At 44.8% G+C, this 20,631-nt stretch overlaps 1 protein-coding gene across 4 annotated transcripts in view; it reads right to left on the bottom strand.

Moving 5' to 3' along the window:
* Nucleotides 1-20,631, bottom strand: part of SH3KBP1 (SH3 domain containing kinase binding protein 1) — a 395,797-nt gene that overhangs the window by 309,804 nt on the left and 65,362 nt on the right. For 2 of the 4 annotated variants that reach the window (XR_006388136.1, XM_044283978.1), the window contains exon 2: nt 12,930-13,087. The exons of 1 other annotated variant lie outside the window; for it this stretch is intronic. Coding sequence is in view for 1 of the 3 variants with exons in the window: in XM_044283978.1 (XP_044139913.1) it covers nt 12,930-13,087 (158 nt within the window). In the remaining 2 variants the exon portion in view is untranslated. Of the gene's footprint in view, nt 1-12,929; nt 13,088-20,631 lie in introns of those variants that run through there. One more of the 4 variants, XM_044283979.1, reaches the window with a different exon arrangement.

Raw genomic sequence — 20,631 nt, 5'->3', positions numbered from 1 at the left:
TCCGTTTGAAGATGACACACTGTGGCTCAATTTTCAAACGGATCCGTCCCCATTGACTTGCATTGTAATTCAGGACGGATCCGTTTGGCTCCGCACGGCCAGGCGGACGCCAAAACGACTTTTTTTTCATGTCCGTGGATCCTCCAAAAATCAAGGAAGACTCACGGACGAAAAAACGGTCACGGATCACGGACCCACGGACCCCGTTTTTTCGGACCGTGAAAAAAAATTGTCGTGTGCATGAGGCCTAACCAAAATAATTTCCTAATGCAATATAAAACTGCAACCAGCTTGTATGATACACAACAATTCTTTTTTGTAATTCTGAAGAGAACTACAAATCTACTGTTGTAAATGTACACTCTTATACAAAATATGTCAGATTTTTGCTGTTCCATAATAAATCCTAAGGTCATAAGGATCACATAAATGCAGACCGTTTTTTTTTTTTTTTTTGTTAAACTAAGTACCTTTACAAGCAGGGTACACGTCTCTAATGTTGCTATAACTTTTCTTATTTTTTTTTTTCAAAACGCCCCTTGGCTGCCCTGCTGTGCCCTCGTTCTGTTTTTGCACCCTGTATGCTAATAGATGGCATCAGTACAGGGAGGAGGAGATTCCAGCGGTTCTCAGTGGGCATCTCCTTCTCCCTGGCTGTGGTGCGGTCCAATCGCGGTGTATCCCAGCCAGGGAATAAAAACAGCTCACATTCTCCCTGGCTGTGATGCTCTCCGCTGCGATTGGACCGCTTAGGCCCCTTTCACACGGGCGAGTATTCTGCGCGGATGCGATGCGTGAGTTGAACGCATTGCACCCGCACTGAATACCGACCCATTCATTTCTATGGGGCTGTTCACATAAGCAGTGACTTTCACGCATCACTTGTGCGTTGCGTGAAAATCGCAGCATGCTCTATATTGTGCATTTTTCACGCAACGCAGGCCCCATAGAAGTGAATGGGGTTGCGTGAAAATCGCAAGCATCCGCAAGCAAGTGCGGATGTGGTGCGATTTTCATGCACGGTTGCTAGGAGACAATCGGGATGGAGACCCGATCATTATTATTTTCCCTTATAACATGGTTATAAGGCAGGGATGTCAAACTCGTGGCCCTCCAGCTGTTGCAAAACTACAACTCCCATCATGCCTGGGCATACTACAGCTATCAGGGAATGATGGGAGTTGTAGTTTTGCAACATCTGGAGGGCCATGAGTTTGACATCCATGTTATAAGGGAAAATAAAAGCATTCTGAATACAGAATGCATAGTACAATAGGGCTGGAGGGGTTAAAAAATAAATAAAAAATATTTAACTCACCTTAGTCCACTTGTTCGCGCAGCCCGGCATCTTTCTGTCTTTAACTGTGAGCAATAGGACCTTTGATGACATCCCTGCGTTCATCACATGGTTCGTCACCATGGTGATGGATCATGTGATGAATGCAGTGACATCATCAAAGGTCCTATTGCTCACAGTTAAAGACAGAAGAGATGCCGGGCTGCGCGAACAAGTGGACTAAGGTGAGTTAAATCTTTTTTTATTTTTTTTAACCCCTCCAGTGCTATTGTACTATGCATTTTGTATTCAGAATGCTATTATTTTCCCTTATAACCATGTTATAAGGGAAAATAATACAATCTACAGAACACCGATCCCAAGCCTGAACTTCTACGAAGAAGGTTGGGTAATAACATGCGCGATTTTTCTCACGCGAGTGCAAAAGGCATTACCATGTTTGGCACTCGCGCTGAAAAATCGCGGGTGTTCCCGCAACGCACCCGCACATTTTCCCACAACGCCCGTGTGAAAGGGGCCTTACAGTCAGGGAGAAGGAGACGCCAACTGAGAACCGCTGGCATCTACTCCTCCCTGTACTGATGCTATCTATTAGCATACAGGGCGAGAAGGACGTTTGAAAAAGTTATAGCAGCATTAGCGGAGCGTACCCCGCTTCTAAAGGTACTTACAAAAAAAACGGTGACAGGTCCTCTTTAAAGTGTAGCCCTATAGTGATTATAGAAGACTACACAACATTCTCACACAACTTTTGTATCAGTGGGGTCAATGCCCTTTACGCCTGTTATTTTGTGGGGGAGCCCGTGGCTTATTACCTTCACCCTTACGAGTGAAGCTGACAGGGAGCTAAGTGCCACAGTGCTCTACAGGGCTCAGCAGCTACGGTTTGGGGTCTCAGCAACTGGACTACCGCAAATGAAACGTCTGGTATATTTTGATCACGTCTCATGGTTTTCCAAACTGGAAGTGCGCTATACAGCTACAACATGGTAGCCAAGCATCTTGACCCTGGGTCAGATACTGCCACTTTGTAAAATACTTTTCCGTGTTAAAAGCTGTTTAACTTTTTTCATATTTCTAGTTGCTATGGTAACAGCCCACTATCCTGTGTACCACCTAGATATGCACCCAGCTCTGCCATCTTCTGACAAGGCACTCAATTTCAGAATGTGTAAAGCGCAGAATGTGTCACGCTTGCACAAGCCTTAATGAAATGGAGTAGAAAAAGGTATAAAAAAAATCAGGGTTATTGTAGCAAAAATAGAAGTATGTCCAGGACTATGAAATTATGCTGTTTTGCTGTTAGTACATCAGCATAAAGATGTTAACACATGTAGATAGATGAGGCATGCTATATACTACAGTGTTAACCCTTTTAACTCTATTCACAATTAATCATTTATTGCAATATAGTCAGGGGCAGACTGGGAACCTCCAAAGGGTTTTCGAGATTTCGTTTTTTACTGTTGACCTATCCTCTGGATAGGTGATCAGTATCTGATCGGTGGGGGTCTGACACACGGGACCCTCACCGATGAGCTGTTTGAGAAGGCAGCTGTGCTCCTGTGAGCACCGCTGCCTTATCACCGTTTACCAAGCACAGCACCGTACACTGTATATTAGCCATACTTGGTATCATGCTCAGCCCCATTCACTTACTCCTAGGCCAAGTGACACATGAACGTGTCCTCACTCGGCCTAGGAAAAGTAGAGAGAAGGCCATGACGCTACTGCGAGCATATCATTGGCCTGGTGCTGTTTACCCATCATGGGCCCCCTATTTTTATTCGTCTTGACCATCCTCCACAGTATACAGTATGTAGTATATAACATCCCCCAGTATATAAAGTATAACAGCCCCACATTATACAGCATATGGTATAAACATCCCACAATAAGCAGTATATAACATCCCATAGTATGCTGTATGCTGTATATATATATATATATATATATATACAGACAAAAATTACTGGCAGCACCACCTTGGAAGCAATTGCAGGTGGGTGCAAAGTCCAAGTACGGTAACTGGATCTTACCCACTTAAAAATAATGGAAAAAATTGGACTGCACTCCAGATGGTTCCTTTAGTAAAACAAGTGAAGTTTTATTCACACATGTGATAGCAGCAAAAACAAAAGGGAATTCGGCGGCACCAGTACGCTGGCTCAGGTGCTATGTTCAAGGGAATGAGCTTCACCCTTAATATATATGCGGAAATGGGACAGCACTCCAGGACTTGAAAATAATAAATATCTTTATTTACCCATGTGAAAAAATAGCTGCTATTTTTTCACATGGGTGAATAAAGATATTTATTCTTTTCAAGTCTTGGAGTGCTGTCCCATTTCCGCATATATATATATATATATTTATATATATAACAATTCCCAGTGCATAACACCCCACAGTATGCTGCAGTGCTCGAGACAGTCTGCTCACATTCCTGTTCTCCAACCTCTTCCTGACACTCCCCTTTCAGGAAATTAGGGACACTCTCTTTCCTTGTAAATGGGTGTTTTGGTCGATGTCGGGCCCCAGGCTACTGCCCCAAAGGTCCCTATTATGATCCTCTAGTGCTGGTAGCATTCTGTTGCACCTGGTAGTCTGTGTCACATGGCCTGTTATAGGTGGGGCTTGTAGCCCTATCTCTTCTCCCACCGCCTGAGTGATCTTACTATGGAGATATGCGAGAGCTTGGCTGTGAGTTAGATCTTAGCACCATTCAGACCGTGTTCACACACCATAGGTAGTCTAGTGGTAGGACCCATGCCACACTGAGATACCTTGACAGTGCTGCAAAAGGGCTCCGTTGTGTTCCTGAATGGAATACATTGGCTAAAGTCTCAGTTTTTAAGCATCAGCCTGAGGGATTAGCCAGTGTTGTCAGTAGCATATCATTGTGGTGCACTTTTCGCTGTGATTTATGTATTTGTATATTTTCATCCACCCATTATTCCATCTTGTGTAGGATGCCTTTGTGGTGCATGTGGTCCGCTGCCGACATCCTCCATTGTATGCATTTTTAACTGGGGATTGCCGTTAGCAACGGATCACATGTGGAGAGATTGCTCCCCCGGTTATAAACACGCCACAGTGTCTTTTTTTTTTTTTTTGGAGCATTTCCTCCCATTTAGGCCACTTTATTTTAGTGATTTTTCAACAAATCATACATGCAAAACACAACCAATGGACACACTGTAAAGCTATATAGTGTATAAAGTAATACAACACATCTGATAGATAACTGAATACACATAAATTATCTTCTGACCTTACCAATATATATAACATATGCTCAAAGCATAACGCTGACTTATTGCTGTGTATTAACAATCATACAGTATATTACGGCAGCACAGTGGCTCAGTGGTTAGCACTGGTGCCTTGCAGTTCTGGGTTCAAATCAGTATGTGCCTGCATTGCTGAGAAAAATGAAGTGGCAGAGAAATCAGAGCCTCTAGGTGTAATGGCAACACCCCTGTTGCTCCTAGAGGTTCATTTGCATATATTTAAACATCAGTTTTCTCAGCACTGCAGGCACATATGAACATGAGACCAATGTGAACCACTCTTTACGTTTTGTATTACGGTGTCATTGTCATTCACAGTAGTACAGCCAAAAGTCACAGCAGCGAATAACCTGCTTGTGAACGTACAGAAATGAAGAAGGAACTCTGATAGCCATACATCAGAATTTACAACAGATTGGCTTTCTTCCAGGAATAATACATTGCATTGCAAGCAGTGCTATATCGATTCTGCAATGGGCTGTGAACGCTCTCATTTTGGTTGTAATACACTCCATATAAGGGTGACAGCAGCTATGAGCAGGGGGAATGAGGAGTCATCAGGCGCCTCCGCTCCGCAGCGCAGAGCACATGCCAGGTGTTTATCCTGTGCTCTGTAAACTTGGCTGCTTGACTTTCCTGATTTCAACAATATTTAGATTTAATCTTTTTTATCTAACCGAATCCATGATCACATCTGTTTAATTCTCTTCCATAAAACTCCAGCCATAGGTGAACACCCAGAAGACATCACTAAAGAAAATAAAGACTGGAATAAAGCTGTTACTACTATTATTTATACCAAGTTTTCTGCAACGGCTCTCACTTAAAGGGGTTGTTCCATGAAAAATATTCTATATTTTCCAAACCAGCAGGATGCTCTGGACACACTATACTGGCACCGGTGTACGTGAGTGAGATTAGCCTCTGATGAGTGGTAATCTCTTGTACAATTAATGGAAGATTGTAAACTCGCTATAATTGTTCCCCTAGCCACACCAACTGCATGTAGAATTCCAGTGAGGGAGATACATACATCTTTAGGGAGTTTATTGAATGAACCATTGACTGTACCTGCTCTGTGATGGATGTCTGACAAACAGGCAAAGACTGCAGGACACAGGGTATGAGCTCACAGAAGAAGAGTTGTTACAGGATGAATAAAATGGAAATTACAGCATAAATAACTTACATACACCAACTATTAAAGTGGCTGGGCTTTAACTTTGCATGGCGAAATAGGCAAATGTCCAAATGTCAAAGTACTCCCTGCTCCAGGGTACTACACTATAACAACGACCACTAGATTACAGCAAAGTATACTAAGCACAGTGGTTATAACATATAACACTAAATACAAAAATGTTAGAGCTAAGTGAGAGCTATTACCTGAGACAGCACACATACCGAAGGCTGGTAAGTGTTCCCTCCACAAATATCAGACGGCTATGGTAGCTAAATGCATCCCACACCATGCCACCTGCTGTTGGTCCTTTGTGTCTCTGCAATATGCATTATGGCAGTAGAAGCTCTCCAAACCTCCTGTGAACTCTCATGTGGCCATCAACAATAGGGTTTGCAGGAGGGCTGGACAGCACCTACTGTCATCATGCATAGCGGGGAGACACATGGCCGTTCCCTTCAGTATGTCCAGGACATTGTGGAACTAATCCTACAGTTTTTTGACTCAGAAGACATGGAGCTCCAACAAGATAGCGCCCACACACTGCTCACGCTACACAATGTGCAGCCCTCCTGGTTAATTCAATCTCCAGATCTCTCCCACATTGACAATATCTAAGGCCTCATGCACACGACAGTATTTTTTTCATGGTCCGCAAATACGGGGTCCGTAGGTCCGTGATCCGTGACCGTTTTTTCGTCCGTGGGTCTTCCTTGATTTTTGGAGGATCCACGGACATGAAAAAAAAGTCGTTTTGGTGTCCGCCTGGCCGTGCGGAGCCAAACGGATCCGTCCTGAATTACAATGCAAGTCAATGGGGACGGATCCGTTTGACGTTGACACAATATGGTGCAATTGCAAACGGATCCGTCCCCATTGACTTTCAATGTAAAGTCAGGAGTCCCTTTACTTTCACACTTGCATTCATATAATGCAGACGGTGGCTCCGTTCAGAACGGATCCGTCTGCATTATATTGTTAAAACATTTCTAAGTGTGAAAGTAGCCTCAGAAGGATCCGTCCAGACTTTACATTGAAAGTCAATGGGGGACGGATCCGTTTGAAAATTGAGCCACAGTGTGTCATCTTCAAACGGATCCGTCCCCTTTGACTTACATTGTAAGTCTGGACGGATCCGCTTGCCTCCGCACGGCCAGGCGGACACCCGAACGCTGCAAGCAGCATTCGGGTGTCCACCTGCTGAGCGGAGCGGAGCCCAAACGCTGCCAGACTGATGCATTCTGAGCGGATCCGCGTCCACTCAGAATGCATTAGGGCTGGACGGAAGCATTCGGGTCCGCTTGTGAGCCCCTTCAAACGGAGCTCACAAGCGGACACCCGAACATTTTGACTTGAAGCGTCCCCATCACCATGGGAACGCCTCTATGTTAGAATATACTGTCGGATATGAGCTACATTGTGAAACTCAGATCCGAAAGTATATTCTAACACAGAGGCGTTCCCATGGTGATGGGGACGCTTCAGGTTAGAATATACTGAAAAACTGTGTACATGACTGCCCCCTGCTGCCTGGCAGGTGCTGCCAGGCAGCAGGGGGCAGACCCCCCCCCTGTAGTTAACTCATTGGTGGCCAGTGGGCCCCCCCTCCCTCCCCTGTAGTTAACTCATTGGTTTCCAGTGGGCCCCCCTCCCTCCGCTGTAGATAACTCATTGGTGGCCAGTGGGCCCTCTCCCCTCCCTCCCCCTCCTAATTAAAATCGCCCCCCCCCCCCTATCATTGGTGGCAGTGGAGAGTACCGATCGGAGTCCCAGTGTAATCGCTGGGGCTCCGATCGGTAACCATGGCAACCGGGACGCTACTGCAGTCCCGGTTGCCATGGTTGCTTAGCAATTTGTAGAAGCTTCATACTTACCAGCGAGCTGCGATGTCTGTGACCGGCCGGGAGCTCCTCCTACTGGTAAGTGAAAGGTCTGTGCGGTGCATTGCCTATAGCACAGACCTGTCACTTACCAGTAGGAGGAGCTCCCGGCCGGTCACAGACATCGCTGCTCGCAGGTAAGTATGAAGCTTCTACAAATTGCTAAGTAACCATGGCAACCGGGACTGCAGTAGCGTCCCGGTTGCCATGGTTACCGATCGGAGCCCCAGCGATTACACTGGGACTCCGATCGGTACTCTCCACTGCCACCAATGAAAGGGGGGACGATTTTAATTAGGAGGGGGAGGGAGGGGAGAGGGCCCACTGGCCACCAATGAGTTATCTACAGCGGAGGGAGGCCCACTGGACACCAATGAGTTAACTACAGGGGAGGGAGGGGGGGCCCACTGGACACCAATGAGTTAACCACAGGGGAGGGAGGGGGGGCCCACTGGACACCAATGAGTTAACTACAGGGGAGGGAGGGGGGGGGGCTTCCGCACTGGCCACCAATGAGTTAAAAACAGGGGGGGGGGGGTCTGCCCCCTGCTGCCTGGCAGGGGGCAGTCATGTACACAGTTTTTCAGTATATTCTAACCTGAAGCGTCCCCATCACCATGGGAACGCCTCTGTGTTAGAATATACTGTCGGATCTGAGTTTTCACGAAGTGAAAACTCACCTCTGAAAAAGCTTTTATGCAGACAGCTCTTCGGATCCGTCTGTATGAAAGTAACCTACGAATCACGGACACGGATGCCAATCTTGTGTGCATCCGTGTTCTTTCACGGACCCATTGACTTGAATGGGTCCGTGAACCGTTGTCCATAAAAAAAATAGGACAGGTCATATTTTTTTGACGGACAGGAAACACGGATCACGGTCTCGGCTGCAAAACGGTGCATTTTCAGATTTTTCCATGGACCCATTGAGAGTCAATGGGTCCGCGAAAAAAATACGGAAAACGGCACAACGGCCACGGATGCACACAACGGTCGTGTGCACGAGGCCTAAGACTGAGTGGGGCAACGGATCTCCCATACAGTGCAGCCAACAAGCACCTTGGTTGAACTAAGGGTCCACACTAGGGCTGACACGATTACTCAATTGAATCGAGTAATTTGACACAAAAAAAATCCTCTATGCAAATTTTTTGCATCAAGGATTTGTTTGTGTCATGTGACCACGAAGCGGGAGTGAAGCACTTGCTATTACTCACGCTCTGTGGTCACCCGACGGCCTGCACTGCACTTTCCTCCTGACACATCGTCAGGACATAGTGCACGTAAGCGGCGCCCCTACAGGAGAGGTAAGTATTTTTATCTCCCTGGCGCTGGGGACATGGCTAGGAGGGGGAGATGGTGGCACTGGGGGCAAGTTGGTGGCACTGAGGGGCAAGCTGGTGGCACTGAGGGTGGAAGCTGGTGGCACCTGATGACACTGGGGGAGCAGCTGATGGCACTCGGTGGAAGCTGATGGCACTGGGGGCATCTAATGGCTAACTAGGGGGGAGCCTGATGGCACTAGGGGGGCAGCTGATGGCACTGGGGGGGAAGCTGATGGCACTGGGGGGGGGCATCTGGTGGCACTGAGAGAGCATCTGGTGGCACTGAGATGGCAGCTGGTGGGACTGAGATGGCAGCTGATGGCACTGAGGGGGCAGCCTGATGGCATGGGGGAGCCTGATGGCATGGTGGCAGCTGATGGCACAGGGGGCTGATGGGTTTTTATAAAGAAAAACATTCTTTTAATTCGTTTTTTGTTATTAGAGTACTCAATTAATCGTTGGATTAATCAATATAATACTCGATTACAAAAATAGTCGATAGCTGCAGCCCTAGTCCACTCTGAAATAACTTGGAATAACATACCACAGAAAGATATAACATCTGTATGAAAGTTACCATGTCAGAATGGCAGCCTGTGGTGCAGCATGGAGAGATGCCACCCAGTATTAATATACCCTGCCTCAGAAACCAAAATAAAGGTTGCACTACCTTGGTTGTGTGATCATTGACCAAGCACCACTAGCGGTTCATACTTTGGTCAATCTCAGTATCCGTATCTGATCAGTATCTACCGGAAAATAAAGAAAGAGCACTTGGAAAACGTAAAGGGGTTTTCTGAGATTTAAATAATGATGACCTCTCCCAGCTGTTTGAGAAGGAGGTGGCAGAGTGACATCGGTCACATGGCCTAGGCGCAGTTCAACACCATAGAAGTGAATGGGGCTAAGCTGCAATACCAAGCACAGCCGCTATACAATGCACGCGCTGTGCTCACTGGAGCGCCACTGCCTTCCCAAACAGCTGGGATAGGTCATCAGTATTTAAATCTCAGAAAACCCCTTTAAGTTTTCTAGGTACTCTCTCTTTATTTTCCAGTAGAACATCAAAACAGGATTTTCATACTGATGGCCTATCCTCAGGATAAGCCATCAATATAAGATCAGCAGAGGTCTGACTACTGGCACCTCTACCAATAAGCTCACAGGAAGTCCGGTGAGCACAACGGGCTCCTTGCAGCTGACCAAGCACAGCGTTGTCCATATGATAATGGCTGTGCTTGGTATTGCAGTTCAGCCCCATTCACTGGACTAAGCTAAGCCTAGGTCATGTGATTAATGAAAGTGAAGTCACATGGCCTAGGAAGAGGCCTAAGCACTTACAGAGGGAGCCGGACCCCCTCCAATCTGATTTTGACATATCCTGAAAATTGGCCATAAATAGGAAAATCCTGTAATACCCACCCCCTTAAACTTCATGACACTGCTACTTATTGGGGCATCTGCAGATTTGTACCTATGAACCTGGCTGACCTGTTGCATGTGCGTTTGGCAGCTGAAGGCATCTGGGTTCCATGTACATATGTGCCCGCTTTGCTGAGAAAAATTATGTTTTAATATATGCAAATGAGCCTCTAGGAGCAACAGGGGTGTTGCCATTGCAGGGAGAGCTGAGCCCATTGCTCCTAGAGGCTCATTTGCATATATTGAAGTTTTCTCAGAAATGCGGACACATATGGACATGGGACCAACACAGGTACAAATCTGCTGACAGATGCCCTTTAAATACATACATTTATGAGTGTTTCTCAGAACTGCAGACATGTAGGGTGCAGAAAAATACTAGCAGTTATCACTGCACCCGCAGACAGGGCCGGTTTTAGACAAAATGTGGCCCTGGGCAAAATCAAAAGAGGGGGCCCCCATCTTGTAATAATGTGCTAAAATCACAGTCCAACGTCCGGCACACCCACCGATCAACTGTTTGAGGAGACGGCACATGCGGTTCACTGCTGTGGATAGGTCATCAATACGAAAAAACCCGGAGAACCTCTTGAAGCTACCCCAATACTGTGCCTGTTCTGCTCCCCCCATGTCCACAAACACTATACTATACACCCAGACTGCCCTAATTAGTAATAGTGCCCCCAATAGTGATAATACTCCCCAAGATAGCCCCCATTAGTAGAAATGTCCTCCATATTGTGTCAAATAATAGTAGTAATAATATAACCATAATGCTCCCAGTGGCTCAGGCCTGTGAAGTTGGACGGCCATGAGTCCACCCCCCTTTATGGGTAGCGAAGTGGCACCCTAGGCAGATGAATACCCTCCCCTATACATTGTCCCAGCCCTAATTCAGAGCACATTACTGCAGGAGGTATAACAGGAGAGGACTATAATTCCCAGTATGTCTAAGCCATTATTATTTAATATCAGAGCACATTACAGGGGAACGTATAAGAGGATGGGACTAAAACTCCCAGTATGTCCAAACTGTTATTATGTAATATCAGAGTACTTTAAAAGATGAGGTATACAACTCCCAGCATATCCAGGGTGTTGTAATGTACCCTGATATTATATCATAATGGCCTGGACATGCTGAGAGTTGTAGTCCTCTCCTATTATATCTCCTCTTGTAATGTACTCTGATATTACATAACAAGATCGACATGCTGGGAGTTGTAGTCCTCTCCTAACACCTCCTCTTGTACTGTACTTTGATATTACTGTACATAACAGGAGGTAAGGGGAGAGGACTACAACTCCCAATATTTTCCTGTCACTTACACTGCCGGGTGTCGGCCCCCCGCCGATCAGAAGCTGATGATCTATCCAGAGGATAGATCATCAGTTAAAACAAAGTGCAGAACCCCTTTAATATGGGGTTACTGTCATGGGCTCGGATGTGGCTGGCCCCATACTGTGGGCCAGAACCCCACTGCCAATAAACACTCAGTAGCTCTAAATGCTCAAAATCAGCCTGAGGAAAAAATGTCCCCCCATTGCAGGCCACTTTTTCATTTAGCACAGTCACTTCTTTAGAATTATTTAAAAAAAAAAGGTGACAGTTCCCCATTAGACGTGTGAGTTTTTAATAACCCGCTAAGACAACTGGTTTACAGTTTCTCTGAGATCAGTGTGATAAGTAAAGCTGGCACATCTCACTGTATGCGGTTAAAGGAACACTAACCCTCAAATACCAGATGACGTACGGCAGGGTAAAGAGATCCGTAAACAGTTGTGACTGTGACAAACGATATTTCTCAGCATGAAGGAGAAGTCTGATACATACACGAAAATTATGACCAGGACATACAGTATGCAACCGCACGCTATTTTGAAGGTTGCCTTTGTATTGATACATAAAGTTCTCTTTGCTTTCCAATACAGTAAAAAAAAAAAAAAAGGTATGCCGACATGTACCAGATGTAAAGCCAAAATGACATTGCTTCATAGTGAACTGCTCCATAGCATTATCAGGATCTGGCTCAGAAACAAACTGCATCTACACCTCCACTGGAAGATTAATGTGTGACTGCACTTAACCCCAATACCCTTCACACGTATCCAGGACGCTGAGATATGGGGTGCTGTTTTATAAGGTCCTCACAATAGAGAACTGCATTAGTCCCACTATGTCCACTATGGTCACAGAAGGTCCTACTGATTATTAAACTAATAACCTCAAATCGGTTCATTCACCCTGCAGAACTGACGATTGTCCAGGAAAGAAGCTGCAGGTGACCACTAGCCAGGCACAGAGTTCAAGGCAGTTAGGCTTTAAAAGGGTTGTCGGATTACAAACACTTATCCCCTATCCACAGACCAATGAGGAACTTATCCCCTATCCCCTGCCAATCAGACGCTTATGCCCCATCCTTTACAATTAGACTACCCTTTTGAGCTAATCTCTTTCTTGTTTCCCCCAATGTCTCCTTAAAGTTTGGTATTTTCCCTAATTTTATAGAAAAATTAACACTATGTACTCACTCGTACAAAGTTGTCTGGGAAAAGTCCTCTCCTTCCTTTCAACTCTCCTTCCCACCATCCGCCATCTTCTTTTTTGATTTTGGTGATGATCTCACCCGCCACTATGGTCAGCTCATCCTCATGCTGAGCCTTGTAGTCAAACTCCACAATCGCATCCACTAGAAAGACAGAAATGATCAAAATATATTAAAAGTACAATAAATACACTTGCAGTAAGTCATAACAAGAGGAGATATTACTATTCCATTAATACAAACACAACTCACCATTCTGCGGTATATGCCCTCCGTCGTATGGATGTATTACGAAGCACATGTGATATTTAACGGTGGCCATGCTGCTTGCCATTTAGTTTTACCAAAATCCATTCTAGGAAACAGTTGAATGGAACTGAGGAAACTCTCCAGGGGATAGGTCAATCTCGGAAAACCCTTTTAAATGTTTACTGCATGCTTTCACAACAGATTACAGATGATCACTTAGGGTCAAAGCAAAGTAACATTTTTCAATCAGCTTCCTGTCAATGGACACTGCCAACAAGTAGGGAGAACCTGTCCAAAAGCAGAGAACCTTTGTAACTTACCAACTAAAACCCTTCCAGCGATAACATCCACAGTACATATGATATCTGTTCTCCATATGACACATCAGTAAAGGATGTGCCTGGGCAAATTGAGAATCTGTAAGATCAACTGATCTTCTGTACAGTGTGCAGACTCATAAATCACCCTTGTTGCTATTTCTATATGAAATGTATAAAAAATGTTCTCCTTAAATGCTCCTTGACTTCAAAGTATTAGAAAGTAAGTAGCCAGCATATGCAAAACGTCGCAGCTCAAGAAGCAGGGCCCATAGAAAATGCTGCAACCATACAGCTGCTCAGGAAGTTATTTTCCTGTCTGGCAATGAACCCAGATTCAAACACAAGCTGCAGACATTCAGATTTGGTCTCTGCGGTGACTGCCAAATCCCATATATCTGCTAGACTACTGAAAATCCAGCTTCTCCGCAAATAGATGACCCAGGATCTGGCCAGTTTTACATGATCACGGTATAGAAGCATAGCCCTTCGAAAACCTAACATGAAATCAATGTTTTATCTAGTTAAATTGATCCTATATTTTCCTTTTTCACTACAATAATACTTAAAGGGGTTTTCCAGTAAAAATTATTATTTTAACAAGTTCCTGCAGCATGACCCCTGAAGGAGAAGATTCATACTTACCTGATCCACTCCTCTCCTCCGCGCTGCTTACATCCAGCGGGCTATGGGCATGGTCACATGCACCGCTGCAGCCACTGACTGGCTTCAGCAATGATGTGGCTACAATCAAGACATCACTGGAGCCAGTCATTGGCTGGAATGGCGCATGTGACCATGCCCATAGCCAGCTAGATGTAAGCAGCACAAGGACCACAAGATGAGTAAAACTAATAATTTTTACTGGAAAACCCCTTTAAGATTCAAGCAGATGACTATGGCGTGTGCATGGACCTTGTATGGTGGCAAATGGACTCCTTACTGGTTTGTATTATGTGACCATGTGCTGCTGTGTAAGGTCTGTGAGGATCGGTATTCTTCCTTAGAAGCAATGATGCTACTGGAGAGTATATGCGTTATGCAGCTCTGGGTGTAAAACAGAGGTACATTTTGGATCCACAGAATTTATATCACATAGATCCTTAAAGGGCTTGTCCTATCACTCCGAAACTAAGATGAGATGGGACTAAGCACTGACCACCGGGTGTCTGGGAAACTGGTGGCAAGCCAGTGCTTTACATTGCAGTGCATGGGAGCTACAGAAACAGCGTGCACAGCAAGCCATATTGTTTTCGAGTAATGGTGCGATTGGTCAACAGGTTTAAAGGGATTGTCCTTACTGTTGCATCTGTGGGCAGCACGCTATAGGGCAGGAGGATATGAGAAGAGTGACATATAATTGGAGAGAAAAGATTCAGTATATAGAGTCCGCATTTCATTCATTTCTTGTCTGCTCACTCTGGGCTTAGGAGTCCAGTAGGCGGTCTCACTCGGTGATTGGCAGCTATCTTTGCATGCATGCTTTTACTGGAAAGGCTGATCATACAGTCACTCCGCCCAATCTTCTCTGCTCCTTCTGCTCTATAACATGCTGCCCACAGACCCGACTGCATGTTTGGTTCACAAAGTAATTTTACTACCATCAAGCCCACTCGCCTATATATGCCAAAACACAACCTGTAACCGTAGCTCTCACCCTGGCAGAACCATTGCATCCATGCATTACCAGGATAGTCATTGGCTGCCATATAAAGCTTCAGTACATTTCCCCTGCAGAGGTGTAAATGTGCGCCTGGACAAGATTTTCAATCAGCTGATAACCCTGGCATATAAGCCTGTTTCATTTCTAAAAGGGCATGTCTTCATGAAGCAACCCCTTTAAGAGTATACAGTGAATATGATAAAAATCAAATAAAAAGACCTAATAAAAATTGGGCTTCCTGCGCCCTAGTGTCAGCCCACTCACACAGCTGTACTCCTGGTGACAGTAAGCAAACAAAACCTTTAAACTTCATTAACAAACACTCATGTCAGGAGGTGAACAGGCCGCTACGCAGCCGTTTTCAGATTTGTGTTTATACCGTTTTATGTGTGTCACCATGGAAACCTAAGCAAATAAAGAGATTGATTTCAGAAATACATTTTGTTTGTAAATATATTTTTCTTTGTAAACAAAGGATAAATGTTACCCGCACCCCAATAACAGGTGTGCCCGGGGATTCCTATTTTCAGGGATAAAATACAGAAGGATGGTTTGCCATAACAATAATACAGCTGCATTTTACAGCACAACCCCCAGGCCCCAGAGGTCTACAACCCCAAACTGAGATCACCATTAGCAAGCTGAACTGTCCTTAAATTAAGGTGGCGTACATCCACCACCAAGATCCTGGCAAGTGGACAGCTCTTCCAGCCTCAGCCTAGATTATAGTAATAAGGCATAAGGCATTATGTGGTGGATTTGGGCCTAGAACAGTGTACACAACCTTTTCAATTCTGAGGGTTACAGTGACCCTCACCGATCAGCTGTTTGAAAAGACAACAGTGCTCCTGTGAGCGCCGCGGCCTTCTCCATGCTTTTATATAGAAAGTCAAATCGGAGAGCTCACCTGTGTATCGAGTCGGAGGCACGGACATAGCCAGGACAAAGCCAACGTAAACTGTATAAAAAGAAGAAAGGTCCAGCTTCCGATAAAACTATATCCTTTATTTGACGCAGTAAAATCCATACAAAGCAAGACAGGTGCAAAATCGACACCTTTCGGAATTCACATTAACGAGCCTTACTCATGATAATAATGAGTAAGGATTGTTAATGTGGGATCCGAAATGCGTCGGTTTTGCACCTGTATTGCTTTGTATGGATTTTACCGCATCAAATAAAGGATATCGGTTTATCGGAAGCTGGACCTTTCTACTTTATATACAGTTTACATTGGCCTTCTCCATGTTTACCACCAGCTTACATTGTATAGCGCTGTGCTTGGTTTCGCTCTCAGCCCCATTTACTTCTATGGGGCTGAGCTGCACCTAGGACAGGTGACTGGTGAACGTGCCGCTACTGTGAGCATTGCTGCCTATTTGAACAGCGGTCACAGGCCCCCACCGATCAGATACTGATGGCCTATCTTGAGTATAGGTCATCATTATTGAAGTCTTGGAAAAACCCTTTAAAGGGAACCTGTCACCAGTTTTATGGTGTCCTAACTAAGGGCAACATAAATAAGTGACTTATTCTCTGCTGGGTCACTTTCTTTAATTGACCTAGTCAATCTGCCAACATCTTGTATTGAAAAGCTCCAGCTGATAATGAGGAGTCCTGAATATTCATGAGCTCCTGACTCTCCCCGCCCACCTGCTGCTGATTGACAGTTTTTTTTCCATATGACTCAGCAGCAGGTGGGCAGGGGAGTGGCTATAGCTCTGAATTAAATATACGCTGGACTCAATGGCATCACGCTGGACTCAAATCAGCTCATTAGCATGCGGCATGTGGCATCTTTGTGTGTATATTATGAGGTAACCATCTGTCACACCAGTAAGTGAATACATCTAAGGTACTTTTTAGTAGTTAATGATTGTATATAATTAGTTAGATTATAATCAAATATCCACATGACAGGTTCCCTTTAAAGGGATATTACCATCTGACACCTTTATGACATATCAAAAGTTCAGGTTCCGCTTCCAGGACATCCACCTAATGAGAGAATGGAAGTCCCCTTCTCTCCAATCAGCACTCCAGAGAGGAGGAGATTATATATGCATCTGGTTTTCTTTATTGAAGATTATGGGTGTTGTGGTAGCAGTGTAGATGTTCAGCTATAACACCCATAAATAACACCCACTGTAAGTCGATGGTGTTCACTGGCCTCCTGGCTGCTACAAAGTTAGTAGTAAGTTGTACATGCACTGGATTTAAGATGATTTGAATAGTTTAACAATACCTACAAGTTAGATGTGATTATACTACAGTGAGCGGGGCCCGGTGTAGTAGAATACAGTGACTGCACGGGCCCCGCTGCCATTACAAAACCAGATGAGGGCCCCCATTCACTGCACAGGGACACTGTTATGGGGGATCTGTGGATGACACATTAGATAAGATGCTATATATGTTGTCCACAGATCCCCCCACAGCAGTGTCATTCCATCCACAGATGCCCCCATAACAGTGCCATCCACAGATGCCCCCATAACAGTGCAATCCACAGATGCCCCCATAATGATCCCCCATAACAGTGCCATCCATAGATGCCCCCATAACAGTGCCATCCACAGATGGCCCCATAACAGTGCATTCCACAGATCCCCCATAATAGTGTCATCCACAGACCACCATTAGTTCAAAACCCACCAAAAGCACACCTTTTGGTTAAAAATACTTTTTTTCTTAATTTCCTCCTCAAAAACCTAGGTGCGTCTTATGGGCCGGTGCATCTTATAGGGCGAAAAATACGGTATATGCTAATATAGCCATTGTTAAAGCTCTGTGCCAATTTCTATATTTTATAAGATATGCCGCTTTGTTTGCCAAGTCTTTTGTGTAGTCTACAAAGAGGTCCTGTCCATAAAATGGCTGCTGATGGAGGGTCATGTGACCAGGCAATTCACCTCCATGTGATCTCTCCTCCATTCAAATACACTGCACCTGACATCTGCACTTGCACTGTTGGGAGTTTAATGCAGGTGTAGTGTGTTTTAATAAAGGAGATATCACATGGAGGTGATTTGCTTGGTCACATGACCCTCTATCAGCGGTCATCTTGTGGATAGGACCTCTATGTGGACAAGGGGACACAGCTTATTAAATTTAGCAAAAGGCAAAGGATATCAACAAAGACTATATTAGTAAGTGCCATTTAGTCATCTTACATACACATTGTTCAAATATCCAGAAAGTGTCCTGCCCTTTGAATTACATCAGACAAGCTCCACAGGAGCATCATATTACACATGGCAATGCAAGTCTATGCAGAGAGAAGGGGGAGGAGTGAGCAGGAGTACACACAGACAAGCAGACTGCTGGAGCTACATGGGCTGAGATATAAACTTCCTAAGTACTTCTCTGTAATGTGCTCCGTGATCCTGGTGCTGCTTCAGCGTTTCTGTGTGCAGTGGATGGCAGCTAGTCTCCACCCACCATGTCTGAGAGAACTGCAAACTAAATATTCACTAAGCCCAGAGGAAAACTGCTAAAATGCATGATACAATATAATGGACAGAAAGAGTGCTATTAGGTAGTTTTTTGAAAATGTAGTGACGCTTTAAGGCCCCTTTCACACGGGCAAGTTTTCAGTGCGAGTGCAATGCGTGACACGCATTGCACTACAGCTGAATCCTGACCCATTCATTTCAATGGTGCTGTGTACATGTGCGATGTATTTCACTCATCACTTGTGTGTTGCGTGAAAATCGCGGCATGTTCTATATTCTGCGTTTTTCACGCAACGTAAGCCCTATAGAAGTGAACGGGGCTGCGTGAAATTTGCAATGCGATTTTCTCGGATTGTTGCTAAGAAGATGATGAGATGAGCCCCGGGACCCCATTAAAGTCGATTTACTGTATTATTTTCCATTATAACATGGTTATAATGGAAAATAATAGACATCTTTAATACAGAATGCTAAGAAAAATGTCCATTAAGGGTTAAAAAATAAAAAAAAATTACTTACCTCATCCACTTGATCACACAGCCGTTATCGACTTCTTTCTTCTTCTTGCAGGACCTGCAAAAGGACCTATGCTGACGCCATCGAGCTCACCGCGTGGTGAGCGTGATGAAGTCAGCGCAGGTCCTTTTGCAGGTCCTGCAAGAAGAAGAAAGAAGAGGATAACAGCTGTGTGATCAATTATTTTTTAACCCTTAATGGACATTACTTAGCATTCTGTATTAAAGAATGCTATTATTTTCCATTATAACCACTTTATAGTGAAAAAAAAAAAAATTGACAGAACACCGAAGAAGTCCGGGTTCGGGTCTGGGTACCACATACAGTTTTTTATCATGTGCGTGCAAAACGCATTAAAACGCTTTACACTCGCGCAGAAAAAACTGAACAACACAACGCAATCGCAGACAAAACTGACTGAAATTACGTGCGCACTCGAGCGGGTTTCACGCAATGCATCCGGACAAAATCCGTGATGCCCGTGTGCAAGGGGCCTAACACAGTTTTAATGGCTCACACAAATGGCTTTCACGTCCCCGCCTATCCCTTGGTTGAACTTGATGGACTTAGGTCTTTTTTCAACCGTATTAACTATGTAACCCTTTAGGCTGGGTTCACGCCTGAGCGTTTTACAGCGCGTTCCTACGCGCTGTAAAACGCACAACAGGCAAGAACCAATGATTCCCTATGGGAATGGTTCTCACCTGGGAGTTTTACAGCGCGTACGATCGCGCTGTAAAATGCCCGACGCTCAAACAAGTGCTTGAGCTTTTTTTGGGGCGTTTGTCGCGCGTTCCCGCACATAGATATTTGGGAACGCGCGACAATGTGTGCACGCCTGTCTCTGTATGCGCGATTGTAAACGCCCGTACAATCGCGCATACAGAGCGCTCGTTTCAGAACGCTCAGGTCTGAACCCAGCGTAACTGTTGCTATGGACAAACATCTCCACTTTTGTAAAATTTTACATTGGCAGCACATGCCTGGTGCCAAGCCACACACTGTAGAAGAGTGTTTGCAAAAGGCACAATCTACGGATTTTATTTTTTTTGTAAAGAGGGCATGGTTAAAATTCACACACCTGTGCTCTAGTTTAGAAAATCTGAAACACATCTGATAAACCATGACCCCTTTTTTGCAAAACTGTCATAAAATGTAACAAATACACTGTACATTTCTACTCTCAGCGGCACAAGATGTTGTAAGTATTCAGATGAATATTCACTACTGTGCCACATGCAATCAGCCTTTGAGGGCAGGATATCCTGTGGCCTGCAGCTTGTGCATTTACCATTACTGTAATGATGCATCTAAGATACGATAGCACACAAAGCGGATAAGGAATACTGGACATAATAGTATAAGGAAATAAAGAAAGGCAGCCAAAAATGTTCTGTACAGGTTAAGCTACTTTCACACTGGCATTTTGGCTTTCTGTTTGTAAGATCCGTTCAGGGCTCTCACAAGCGGTCCAAAGTGAATCCAGTT

The sequence above is a fragment of the Bufo gargarizans genome, chromosome 3 (assembly GCF_014858855.1).
Source record: "Bufo gargarizans isolate SCDJY-AF-19 chromosome 3, ASM1485885v1, whole genome shotgun sequence".
Taxonomy (NCBI): domain Eukaryota; kingdom Metazoa; phylum Chordata; class Amphibia; order Anura; family Bufonidae; genus Bufo; species Bufo gargarizans.
This window is presented reverse-complemented; position numbering and strand designations above follow the sequence as displayed.